The 13,213-nt window shown below is 48.8% G+C and overlaps 1 protein-coding gene across 2 annotated transcripts; it reads left to right on the top strand.

The window, feature by feature from the left end:
- The first annotated feature begins 450 nt into the window (after window positions 1–450).
- Window positions 451–11,845, top strand: LOC136452643 (aspartic proteinase oryzasin-1-like). 2 transcript variants are annotated; one of them, XM_066453242.1, is made up of 15 exons: window positions 451–528; window positions 905–1,269; window positions 1,380–1,440; window positions 5,222–5,316; window positions 5,415–5,527; window positions 5,715–5,883; window positions 6,016–6,055; window positions 6,144–6,208; window positions 6,990–7,103; window positions 7,227–7,291; window positions 7,470–7,626; window positions 7,740–7,859; window positions 8,176–8,264; window positions 8,555–8,684; window positions 11,602–11,845. In XM_066453242.1, the coding sequence occupies exons 2-14, from the start codon at window positions 907–909 to the stop codon at window positions 8,637–8,639; spliced, it is 1,536 nt and encodes a 511-aa protein (XP_066309339.1). In that variant the 5' UTR covers window positions 451–528; window positions 905–906; the 3' UTR covers window positions 8,640–8,684; window positions 11,602–11,845. The 2 variants fall into 2 exon arrangements, with proteins under 2 accessions (XP_066309339.1, XP_066309338.1); XM_066453241.1 differs by lacking the exon at window positions 11,602–11,845 and having other exon boundaries at window positions 8,555–8,782.
- Window positions 11,846–13,213: the final 1,368 nt, after the last annotated feature.

Here is a 13,213-nt window from a genome sequence, read left to right as displayed (position 1 = left end):
TTTTTTGTTTCAGTCGGGAAGTTTAAACAAAAACAGTTTGTTGTTTGCATTCACTTTCCACGCATTGCCTGCCAGTATCAATCTTCCTCCCCCGCGCATCGGCGCTGCCATTAAATTTTTGCTGTAGCAGCAGAAAAACACTATTTATACTTGGATTTTGGTATCAGAAAAATACTGTTTCGACTAAAAAAAAATACCAGCCAGACAACCAGCCGAACAAACAGCTATACTCCTCGCTGGCTAGCTAGTACTTTGAGCTCATAGAAACTGGTGCTCTATCTCAAGCAAACGGCTCGACCCAAAGATCACACGGCTAGAAGAAGCCTAAGCTCAGTTCTTCCACTACGACCACGTCACCATAATTTCTTTTAGAATATAAATATACACCAGTGTCCACGTCACTATAAAGCTGACCCACCTAGACGCCTGACTCCACTCTGCTCTCGCGATCCCCGTTCCTTCGAGCCCCCACCGAGCACGAGCAGTGCAGCACGCCAGCACGGGAGGTGGGTGGTTGCTCCTGCTCAGGTGAGTGCAGAGTTCTTCGCTTCGGAATTTGGGTTGGGCTTCACGGAATCGCAGGGTGATTCGAATCGAACAGACTTTAGCACTCGTGCTATCGATCTCGGTCAGTTTTGGTGGGTTTTGCGGCGGCGTTGGATTCAATCAAACCGAACCGCAATTCCGCCATTTTCAGTTCGCTTCTCTCGCAGTTTAGCTTTGGTGTTTCTGTTTTTTTTGTTAGTGATCCAGTATCCAAAAATCTGCCCAAACTGGTGATCGGTTCGATCGTCTCTTGAGATTTTTCCTAAACCCTCCCGACTCGCTTTCGCCTTGATCATCAATTTTGCATTAATCGCTTCCTCATCTTAATTCGTCTTCCGATTGGCGGCTCGCCGTGCAGCCATGGGAACCGGCCGCGTCGCGCTCCTCCTCCTCCTCCTCTCCGCCGCGCTGATGCAGGCTCTCCTCCCCACACCTGCAGAGGGCTTGGTCCGCATCCCGCTGAAGAAGCGGCCCGCCGACAAAAACGGCCGCCTCCAGTTCCATGACGAGCGGCGCCGTGTCTTCCTCGGCAGCAACGCCGCCGCGGTGGCCTCGGAGAAAGCTGAGGCGGAGGCGGAGGGGGACATCGTGGCGCTGAAGAACTACCTCAACGCGCAGTACTACGGCGAGGTCGGCATCGGCACGCCGCTGCAGAAGTTCACCGTCATCTTCGACACCGGCAGCTCCAACCTCTGGGTGCCCTCCTCCAAGTGCTATTTCTCGGTGTGCATCGTGCACGGTGTTGGGTTCTGTGGTTGAGACTGTTTTACTAACTGTGTAGTTGTGTGTGTGGCTCTGAACTGAAGAGTGCCTTTTGGTTTTTTTTGCTGCAGATCGCTTGCTACTTCCATGCGAGGTATAAGGCCAGCCAGTCGAACACCTATAAGAAGAATGGTTTGTGATTTCGGCCTTCCTTGTGCTTCGTGGAGATTACTGTGTATTTCTAATATTTATATGATCTATCAATACTCTTTCAATGCCTCATGTAGATTTAGTGGCTGTTTTGAGTACTACTCTGTTCCAAATTAGAGTTCATTAGGCTTTGTTCTAAGTCAAACTTGTCTACTTTTACCATGTTTTTAGAAAAATAAATTGATGTCTCCACGTTTTCAAATAAATTCTCTATCAAAATATATTGCATGAAGAATCTAACGAAACAAATTTTATGTTCTAAATGTTGTGGATTTTTCTACGAACTCGGTCAAAGTTAAAAGAAGTCCGACTTAGAACAAAATCAAAATGAACTTTGATTTAGAACGATGGGAGCAGTTAATTTGGCACAGCTACTTCAGAAATTTTAGCTAGATACTGATGTACATAAAGTATTTTTTAAAGACATATTAGCTTAGATGTTTTTTTCTTTGGAAGCTAGAAATCGTAGTGTTTGTGTAGAACTAAGACTTACTTGTCGATATCGAGAAGCTGAAAATTTTGAAATATAAGAATTATGTATGCTTATTTAAATATAGAGTTAAATGCACCGGAGATCCATTAACTGTGAGTATGTTTCAGTTGAGTCCATCAACTTCCAAAGTGGCTTTTTGGGTCCATAAACTTTTAAAATGGTTCACTGCAGTCCATACCTATTTATTTAACCTTAAATTCAAAGCACATTTGTAGAAAACCCCTTCCCGCACCATGTCACGTACGCGGACGGCTCCGTGGCGCCCGCCGTCGCTGCTGCGAGCGCGCTGGCGAGCCGCTGCTGTGGCCATGCGGGCCCAACCGGCAGCTCGCTTCCCAGCGCCCTCCTCCAGCCGCCTCTCTTCCTCCTCGCTGTGACGCGCCAGTGCGCGGCCGCGGTGCCCGCTGGCCGAAGCCGCCCACGCCGTGGAGGTCCGGCCGCGGCTCGCGCGTCTCCCCGCGCCGACCCGCCTCGACGCCATGGAGGTGCTCGCCGTCGGTGCACCACCCCAGCAGCCGGACGATGTTGCGCTCGTCCTTGTCGACGCCCCGTCGTCGTCTTCGCCAACGGGAGAGAGCTGGGCTTCTACCACTCCATCACCAACGATGCGAGCGCCGTCCCCGCAGACGCGTTCGCACGCATCATGAAGGACGTCCTCGCCTGCCACGGGGAGGCCTCCTCGCCATTCCTGCTACGGGGGCACGTACCCGTACATGCCCGCGCCGCCTCCGTCCTCGACGACCCCGCCGCCACTGTAGGACGCAAACGGTCCGCGCACCAGGCAACCCAGCACGCCGTCGAGTACGTGCGGGATTCCATCGAGCTGGCCCACTTCCACGCCGAGCTGCTCCTTGACGCCGACTCCGAGCGTTCCACCATGGGCCCGTTCCTCTGCTTCGAGCTCATCTCGTGCTGCGCCGACCTCGTCCCCATGCCAGCCAAGATGATGCAGTGGCCCACCTGGGAACTCGGCAAGATGGAGGGTGCATCACGTGCATGGTCGGCCGCATCTGTGCTATCATCGTCATCCGTCTCGACTTCGTGTGCCGCACCACCTGCGGCGCCGCCTCGCGGACTCTGGCTGGACACTTCGAGGGCCGTAGCCTCAAGAGACGCCTGGACAACAAGCTGCTCTGCAGCTGGCACTCATCTCGGACCAGCTCACGCTCGAGCTCGGCAAGGCCTCCAGCGCTCTGCACAGCAAGGAGGGCGTCATGCTGGAGCTCCCGGCGGAGGGACGGATGGACACTGCAGGCTGGAAATGGCGAGCTGGACATGGACGCGTCTTTGGGGTCCTGCTGGGCCACCATGTTGGCCGCACCATCACGAGCGAGCGCCGCTCCGTCTTGGGCTCCATCATTCTTGCCTTCTTCTCCGGCCAACAAGGGCGGCCCAACAGACACGGCACGGCGGCACTTGGGACGAGCGAGGTGGTGCGCTCGGGTACAGGCGGTAGCGGAGACCCTCATGTCGTTCGTCTTCTTTCTGCTGGTGGCGAGCAGCAGCGCGTCTGGGTGTTGCCGCCGCCGCGAGCACGAACTAGATTAGAAGCTAGTAAGCCACTAGTTCATGGAGGTACCTGTGCGCGGCTCGAGAAGCTGTTCCTGTTCAAGAACTGGCTCGCCGGTGACATATCGCCGCGGTGGTCCCGCCTCCGTGCGCTGCAGGCTCTCGACCTGTCGAACAACCTGCTCGCCAGCGCCATCCCGTCGGGGCTCGGGGATCTCGCCAACCTCACGTCCAGCGCGTACTTGTAGGGCGACACGTAGTGCATGAACACCACCGCCCACACCACCAGGACGAACGCCGCGAAGGCGCCCGCTGACGAGCAGAGCCCCACGAGGAAGTAGACGCACACGGAGTAGAGCAGCGCCACAGTGAGAAGGTACGGCAGGAACACCAGCGTGGCCGCCCTCACCTGAGACGTCGTCCGCGACCTGCTTGCCCTTGTCGGCGCGGAGGATCTCCAGGAGGTTGCAGAGCACGGCGAGCGCGCGGTCCGTCACGGGGGCGGCGTCCCCCACGGCAGCCACCAGCAGGGAAGCAGCAGTGCAGGCATTGCAGGTCGCAGGAGCCGCCCGTTGCGGCCGCTCCATGGTCACCGCCCGCTGCGGCTGCCCCTTGCCCGCCGCCTGCCGTGGGCGCCCGCCAAAGCTGCCCGCCGCGGCCGCCTGCCGATTTGCCGAAGCATCTGCTCGCCGTGGCCACCGGTTGCACACGACCTGTCCGTGCCTTGTGCCCGCGGCCCGCCTGCGCCGGTAGCTGCCTATGCGTAGTGCGCGCGCGCCGCCCGGAGGCCGGAGCAGAGCCGCGCCTCACCGGCCTTGCCGCGTCCCCGCCCTGGCCCCTAGGATGCCCTACCACGGCCTTGCCTTGCCCGGCAGTGCTCGCGCCCCCCGCTCCTGCATCTTGCTTGGAGCTCGGAGACGAAGCGACGTGCCTCGCGTCGACCTCGCGTCGACCTCGCGTCCGCCTTGTCCGCCCTACGCCGGTGAGCGCGACGTCCGCCTAGGGCACGTGCGCAGAGAGCCATGCATGCACCTGCATGCGTGTGGGAAGGGGTTTTCTACAAATGTGTTTTGAATTTAAGGTTAAATAAATAGGTATGGACTGCAGTGAACCATTTTAAAAGTTTATGGACCCAAAAAACCACTTTGGAAGTTGATGGACCCAACTGAAACCTCCTCACAAGTTAATGGATCTCTGGTGCATTTAACTCTTAAATATATGTCACATTCCAAAGTACTCTTCCAACACCCCTTTCCAGATAATTGGTATTATATGCCTTGGTATGATTTAATGTCTACTCTCTGAGTCCATACTCATAACACGGGTATCGTTTCAAAGTAGGCATGAACTTCACCAGCAGGTGGCAGGTGCGACGCAATGTGGAGGTAGGGTGGTGCACTGGCCACTGGCGTAAGCAAGAAAAAAAGATTTAATATTAAGTAGCTCATTTTGACCACATGAATCGGTTAAAATCAGCAATATTCCTTCAAAATGGATACTTCGACTATCTGTACGTGAATGATGTGCACCACTATGGATTTTTCATGCTAGCTTCACCCTTGTTCACCAGTAAGCAGCTTGCTGTCCATTTGCTGTTGGAGAAATAATAGCCCATACTTTTTCGGGGACATCAAAGATTCAACTCAAGTTTGTTCCAGTTATCCTTGAGGGATAAACAAATATTACATGGCTTTATGCTATTAAGCCACAGTAAGATGTTTGGTTAATGCGATTGTAATTCATCACTGCGCCATCTTGCAGGGAAATCTGCTTCAATACATTATGGTACTGGTGCAATTTCTGGCTATTTCAGCCAGGACAGCGTGAAAATTGGTGATGTTATTGTGAAAAAACAGGTTTATTTGTGTCACCATGTATACACTTGTTTTATGTTATCTGGTCATGTACATCCTTTTTTAGAATATATGCTGATTTTGTTGCATTGTTCTGTTAGGATTTTATTGAAGCTACAAGGGAACCAAGCCTTACTTTCATGGTTGCAAAATTCGACGGCATTCTTGGGCTTGGATTCAAGGAACTCTCAGTTGGAAATGCTGTACCTGTATGGTGAGCAAGTAAATATATATGTAATGTCTGTCTGTTTGGTAATATCTAAGTTGATATGAATGCACCCTTTGTGCATACCTTATGGTTATTAGATCCAAATAGTGTCACTCCTTTTTTTCTAACGAATTGTATTGAAAATCTGGTAATGATTACATCTTGTATATTCTGCACATCTCCCAATTTGTAGGTACAACATGGTTAACCAAGGTCTTGTTGATGATTCTGTTTTCTCATTCTGGTTCAATCGACATGCTGATGAAGGGCAGGGAGGTGAAATTGTGTTTGGAGGAATTGATCCTAGCCACCATAAGGGAAATCATACATATGTCCCTGTCACTAGGAAGGGATACTGGCAGGTTAACATCCGCTTCTAGTTTATTGTGCAACTATTAAACTTTGAACACATGCACTGGTAACTAACTAGAAAGAGAAATACTTTTTGCTGACAACTTTGACCCATGAATTGATCTCTCATTTGCTTCCTACAGTTTGATATGGGTGATGTCCTGATTGGAGGGAAGTCCACAGGTGCGTTTATCATTGCTTTCATTTAAAATACACCTGTATTAAACGCAGAATTTTTTACTTGATCTGTAATGCCTCTCTGTTTCATTAGGATTCTGTGCTGCTGGCTGTGCAGCAATAGCAGATTCTGGAACTTCGTTGCTTGCTGGTCCCAAGGTGTGTTGTGGACTTTGTTTGGTTTTGTTCTTACTTCTTAGAAAGGAAAACGGGTCTATTACATCTCATCCTGGGGGACTATTAACTTATAATTGCTTTATTTAATGAATCCTGATACCTATGGAAATGAATATGATTTCACATTTGTTATATTAAGGAAGTGAGCCTAGTCAACTGGTTAGAGTGGGAGGTGTGCATCTCAACCACCCAGGTCCGAGTCCTCTACAACCGAATTTGGTTGTTTACTTTCTTTTTAATGAGAAACACCTAGTTCCTCTGGTAGACTTGCTCTGTCGCGGGTGAGGGTGAGGTGAGGAGAACGGGAACCGGTGCTAAGGCAAGCCTGGCTCCCAGAAAATGACCACACCCTGCGTTTTTCTGGAGCCTGGCTAAGGGGTGGTGAGTGACTTCCTGGCTGACTTGGACCTCTAAACAGGCAACCAAACAGCCTGAAGGTGGCTCCGTGGAGCCTGGTTGGGGCTTAGCCACCCAACCAAACAGACCCATGATAGCTAAAGTGGCCAAGTGATTTGCAGAAGTTTGACTACTATGTTTTCTGCTTAAAGGCGCTTTTTTAGCACATAACGTGTGCACTGCAACAGTACAAGAGGTTGATTTTTTTACTTAGTGCTTCTCGGTTTTTACAGTGTCATACTAATGAGCTAATGCGACAATAATATGTAAAATATCTATACTATGATTGATATTTCTATCCTAGTGGGTCCATTGCATTTTTTTAAATTTAATCTCTCTGTGTTTAGTGAATTATGTGGATATGCAGGCCATAATTACTCAGATAAATGAAAAGATCGGTGCTGCTGGGATAGTCAGCCAAGAATGCAAGACAGTTGTTTCTCAATATGGGGAAAAGATCCTAGATCAGCTATTAGCAGAGGTTCGCACATTTATAAAGCATGCAATTCTCAAGCTTGTGTCATAGTTTTATAGTTTTATTATTACTATTCATAAAATAGGCATGTTGAAAGGATGCTAAATTTTCTCTCGGCTAATGATGCAGACACAGCCAGCAAAAATATGTTCTTCGGTTGGTCTATGTACTTTTGATGGAACTCATGGTGTTAGGTAAAAGTAATATTTACTTGAATTTGAGTGCTGCATGATGATCAAATATCATAGAAAGGGTGAACTGCATGGATTTACTGTTCCATCTATTTGTGTGCTCTCTCACATTGTGTGTCTGTGTCTTGATATCTGAGATGTGACTTATAGATGCTTTGTGCGGTTGTACCCAACAATGCAGTGCTGGTATCCGAAGTGTGGTAGATGATGAAGCTGGGAAATCAAATGGTCTCTTCAATGATGCAATGTGCAATGCCTGTGAAACAGCTGTTGTATGGATGCAGAGCCAACTTGCACAGAACCAAACTCAGGATCTAGTGTTGCAGTACATTAATCAGGTTAGTTTCGTAGCTTGTAATACAAATGGAAGAATCAAACTTAACTTAGTACAATTCTTCTAATGTTGCAAGCTTAATTCTTCAAATGTTGTAAAACTGGTTCAACTTTGCAGCTATGTGAACGGATTCCTAGCCCTATGGGCGAATCATCTGTGGACTGCAGCCGACTTGCATCCATGCCTGACATTGCCTTCACCATTGGGGGCAGAAAGTTTGTGCTCAAACCAGAACAAGTACTGCTTCTTCGCTGCTGCTGTTACCTTGTTTCTGTGTGGAAATTCCATCCAGATTACTTATCAAGCTTAGCAAGCATACATTTTTGTTGAGTAAATTTCTCAAAACTATATACAATTGTCAGAATATCTTCTTCCCACTATATCCTGCAAGTATCACCTTTGAGTTAATGAGAACACTAGAGGCCTTGCTTTATTCATGGATCGGAGGTCCTACAAGTATCAATACAACAGCATTCAAATTGTTATATTCTGCTACTCTGTTTGGATTTTCAGAAGACTAATTTAATTTCCTCCTTTCATTTCTGTTGTTCAGTATATCCTTGAGGTTGGTGAGGGAGCTGCTACCCAGTGCATTAGTGGTTTTACAGCTATGGACATTCCTCCTCCCCGTGGTCCTCTCTGGTAAGTGGTAAATTATTCTCCTTCTGCGGTTCTTACAGCCTTTCCCATCCAAAATAAATACGGGAGCCATCATCCAGCTTTCTTGTTTTTACATCATCTCTCATGTAACCAATGCAAAGTTGTTAAGCTTTTCCAGATTTTAAGCATTAATTAAGATGGCCCCGCTCTATCCTTCCTGGAAATTTCTCCCCCAATCTTTGTTGTTTTTACTGATCGTCCTTGTTTCTAAAATCCTGAAAGAAAAACGAATTAATGTTCCTCAGTCTGAAAGTGACAATTTGGTGACACAGGATCTTGGGCGATGTATTCATGGGAGCCTACCACACAGTCTTTGACTACGGCAACCTGAAGGTTGGCTTCGCAGAGGCCGCATAAGATGTCCCCCATGACGATCGAACTATGTCATCGTCATGCAAGCATGTATGTGTATATTTACATGCTCAATAATGTTTATGTGATCTGAAGTAATACCTGTTTCAGCAGGCTAATATATTTGTCAAGGTAATGTTTCAAGCTAATTTCGTGGCTGTTGTCGACTTGTGATGTTTGTGCTTGCCTCTAGACTCTAGTCTCTAGTATTGATGTATACTAGTCCATCACGCGCGCCATCGCGCGCGCCGGCAAATCACCCGATTAAGGCGTAAGTAAAAAATATGTTTAATATTTGGACTGAAACAATATTAGGAGTCTAATGTAGATACGTCATGCACAAAAACTTAAAGACTGGAGCTCTTTTTATATTTAATACGGTAAGACTATTCAAAAACGAAGAGTGATCTATGCTTGGATCAGTAGAACGACAACACTGTATCTCGGTGATGTAATAACCAATCTAAAATCTTTAGCTTTGGCGTCCACATATTTCGGCCAACATGCATAGTTTTCCAAGGTTTTCTACTTTGTATTTTGGAATCAATAAATAGCAGACATATCTGACCTTGCAGAGTTTGGTGTTCTGTTATTGTCATAGAGAAAAGCAATCAAGTTTCAATCCAAAACTAAAATTAGAATTAGAAAGAAAACACAAAAATACCCTGATGCCTTTTAGCTCTATCTATTTTATTTGTCGCCGATAGGACCATCCAGTTTAACCTGCACAAGGAAATCTCAATTCCAATTCATCTGTGTAATGTAACGACTAAGAATAACATGCCTAAGTGATCTGTTTATGAACGTCAAGAAGAGAAGAACGCAAGTACCTGCAAACTAACTATGCATGCTCTTCATTCAAGTAGAGGGGTCAGTGCGCTCAAAGCCACCAAACTGATCTGATGTGGACCCGTGCCAGTCTGAATGTCACACACACCAAACTGGCATGGACATAGAAACCCTAGAGTATGAACCAATTAAATTGGAGGGGAAATCAGAGAAATCAAAACTGAAATTAGAGGAGGTCCGAGTACCTGCTAGTCTGAGGGAGCGGCTGCGTCTGGAGAAGTCACTGGGCTCAGTAAAGGTCAGGGGGAGGGCTGAACCAATTAAATTGGAGGGAAAATGAGAGAAATCAAAACTGAAATTAGAGGAGGTCCGAGTACCTGCGAGGCTGAGGGAGTGCCTGCCTCTGGAGAAGCCGCTGGGCTCAGTAAAGGGGTGTGTGTGTGGGGGGGGGGGGGGGAGAACAGCCAGCTAGGGTTTCGTGGGAAGCAGTAGCAGACGCAGACCGGCGGGAGGAGGCAGCGCCGGGGGTGCAGGCACGGAAAACAACCAGAATAATGAAAAGGAGACGTCGCATTATACATTTTTTAGTGGGCAATGGGTAAAATATATCTTTCAAATACAAATGTTATACTGGCTATACAATATATTATGTCACTGCCATTCGGAGGCACAAACACCAACCATCGAAAAATTAGCGTCAAGGCTAACCTTTTTTCATGATGCCAGAACGTAGCAGGTAGCTTCCAATTTCTCTATTATCTTGGTGATGATCCTATGACTTAGGAAACCAAACCTGAAAAGTTGACACCAAATTAGGAAACAGAGAACCTTTTTCATGCTGCTAGAATGTACGATTTATAGAAAGGGACAATGCTCCTTTCCAATTTAAAAGGCCATCACCTGGGGCTGTAGCGCGGCAAGCCAACAGGAAGCAGAGAATCGAAGGACACAGCAGGAGGATGAAATACAAATAACGGAGTAACGGTCGTGGCGTCGATGAAGCGAAGCCAAGCGCCGGCAATGTGGAGGAGTAAGACCTGGCGTCGATGAATCGAAGGTCAGCGCCGACAGCAAGAACGGAATCTTGTTTGGTTCTGGCATTGCATCGAACAGCTGAAAGGCACAGAAGGACCTAACAATTATTTAAACAGGGAAAAAAATTTTAAATGGAACCCAGATACCTAGGCATAGCAGTGTTGAGGCAAGGCAAGCCTGGAAATCAAGAATTGGATTCAATGAGTATAATCATCTCCATCAGCAAATCTACATGGCTCCACCGTCTCGATCTATTCGTCCTCCTGTTCTGTCCTGGGCATACACAGAGGCCAGAGAGAAGGAAGGGAAGAGGATAACAAAATATTATAGAGAAATATTACCTGCACAAATCTTGCGCAACCCTCAGCGCGGCTCACAGTGTAGCCTGGGCACACCTAGGTAAGACGTCGTAGCAGCAGGCAGAGGCGTATCTGGTGCACGACATGTTAGTCATGGAGAATCGCAAGCTAGGGTTTCGTGAAGTAGAGGAGCAAACGCGGACCGGTGTGAGGAGGCGGCACTGGGGGCTGGCACTCCCGTGACATCCAGCGCAGGCCGGCCGCGGTGAGGCATGGCCAGGGACGGCCACCGGCAGGGCCGACGCGCTGCAGTGTGCCATAGGCTGGAGGTGCCGTGTCAGCGCGAGCGCGCCGCACGCCAAGGCTCTGCGGCGCCGAGGGCCGGCCGGCACGCGGCGACGTCTAGAGAGAGAGAGAGAGAGAGAGAGGAAGAGGGAGAGGGAGAGGAAGGTAGGGGCACGGCCCAGCGGAAGTGGCGGCGGTCGGGGCGACGAGCGAGGGAGAGAACGAGCGAGGAGAGGGACGGCATATTTTGAGAAGCTTCAGGAAGGTGAAGCAGAAACTGGATATATATTTGGCTGACCAGATTCGAACGAGAAGCTAGAGAAGCTAGGAACAAGCAGAGTCGAAGGCAAAGCAGGTGAAGAGAATCAGGAGGAGCCGCTTCCGATAAAATCCGATCGAAGAGATCTGGGCCTTCGACCGCTAGATCGGACGGCTAGGAGAATTTCGGGCGACGTGGATGTGCTGGTTGCTGGCCAAAGCCCCCTGCTTTGATAATAAGAGATATGCTTTGGTTGCCTGGAACACTGGATAACCGCATACGTGCATTGCATGCTTGTTAGGTTCCCACCGTCCGTCGTGATGCAGAAGTAGGAACCAACAACTAGCAAGCAAATGCTGGCAAGAAGATAACTGGTCCAGTACTTTTAGTATGAAGTTACTTTTCTCTGATGCTCAGCAAGGAACCAGATGACAGCAGCTTACAAGGAAATTGAGTGATCACTGATCAGCACTCAGTAGTTCATACGGAGCAACTAAGGTGGATCAGAAATAGAAGGAACTATTTGGAAAAAAAAGTTCTCTCCATACATATAAGAAGTTGTAACCTTCGTCTTGTTCGATTGGCTTATAAATCGTACTTTTTCAGCCAACGGACAATATTTTTCTCTCACAACAAATCAGCCAACAGTACTTTCAGCCATGGCTTATCAGCCAAGCGAACAGGGCATAAGCCTAGCCTATACTTAGTTGCTAACACCCCCCACAGTCTGAGCTTCACCGGATCGAATGCACAGACTGGTTCTGAAACTTTGGAACAACGGCATAGGTAGTCCTTTGGTCATGACATCGGCAATCTGATGTTCAGTTGGAATATGCAGAACCCGGAACTGACCAAGTGTGACCTTTTCCCTAACGAAGTGAATGTCCAACTCAACATGTTTGGTCCCGCGATGGTGCGAAGAAGATTGCGAAGCCAACAACATTTAGCAGTTGCATTGGCCACTGCCCGGTACTCGGCCTCGGCGCAGGATCGCGACACCGTTGGATGCCACTCACCAAGAAAAACACAGTAGCCCGATGTGGATCGTCGTGTGTTAGGGCAGCCTGCCCAATCGGCGTCGGAGTAGGCTCTGAGGTCAGTGGAGGGCGATGCCGAGATGGTGATGCCGCTGTTGACCGTCCGGCAAAGGTACCGAAGTATCCGCTTCACAAGGTTCCAATGCGCAACCTGTGGTGAGTGCATATACAGACATGCCTGGTTCACAGCGTAGGCGATGTCCGGGCGTGTCAGTGTCAGATATTGTAGCACACCTGTGATGCTGCGGTAGAACATCACATCGGCCGCCGGATCACCATCACTTGCAGACAACTTTTACTTGGCATCGACCGGCGTGGTAGCAGGCTTGCAGTTTGCCATGCCAGCACGATCAAGGATGTCTTCCATGTACTGAGCTTGCGTGAGGAAGAAGTCAGTGTCATCACGACGGATCTGGACGCCGAGGAAAAATCAGAGGGCGCTGAGGTCTTTGATGGCAAACTCTCAACGGAGTTCCTCGATGACGCGTGTCGGTGTTTTGGACCGGAGGATCCTCAACCAACTAGTAAATTTGTACTGCGTGTTCCCAATCCTGGATGGTGATGCAAAGAGACACAAGGCTTATACTGGTTCAAGCAATTGGTGCCCTACGTCTAGTCTGAGAGATCGATCTTGTATTCCTTGCACCGAAGTGCTTGTAGTAGGGGGTTACAAGCTAGGTGAGAGAGGGAGCTAGTCCCAGGTCTCGGCGGAGAGTGATGTGGGCTGCTTGAGATGTTGCTCTCCGGCGGCAGGGAAGTGTGCATGTTACAGGGTGTTGTTCTTTGTCAGTGCCCCCCTAGAAATGGCCCAAGTCCCTTTCTTTTATAGTTGGAGGGAGGACAGGGGTAGTACATGTGCTAACTATACGGCGTTGT

This window comes from Miscanthus floridulus, chromosome 5 (assembly GCF_019320115.1).
Source record: "Miscanthus floridulus cultivar M001 chromosome 5, ASM1932011v1, whole genome shotgun sequence".
NCBI lineage: Eukaryota > Viridiplantae > Streptophyta > Magnoliopsida > Poales > Poaceae > Miscanthus > Miscanthus floridulus.
The sequence above is the reverse complement of the archived record's forward strand: the minus strand, read 5'-3'. Positions and strand labels throughout refer to the sequence as shown.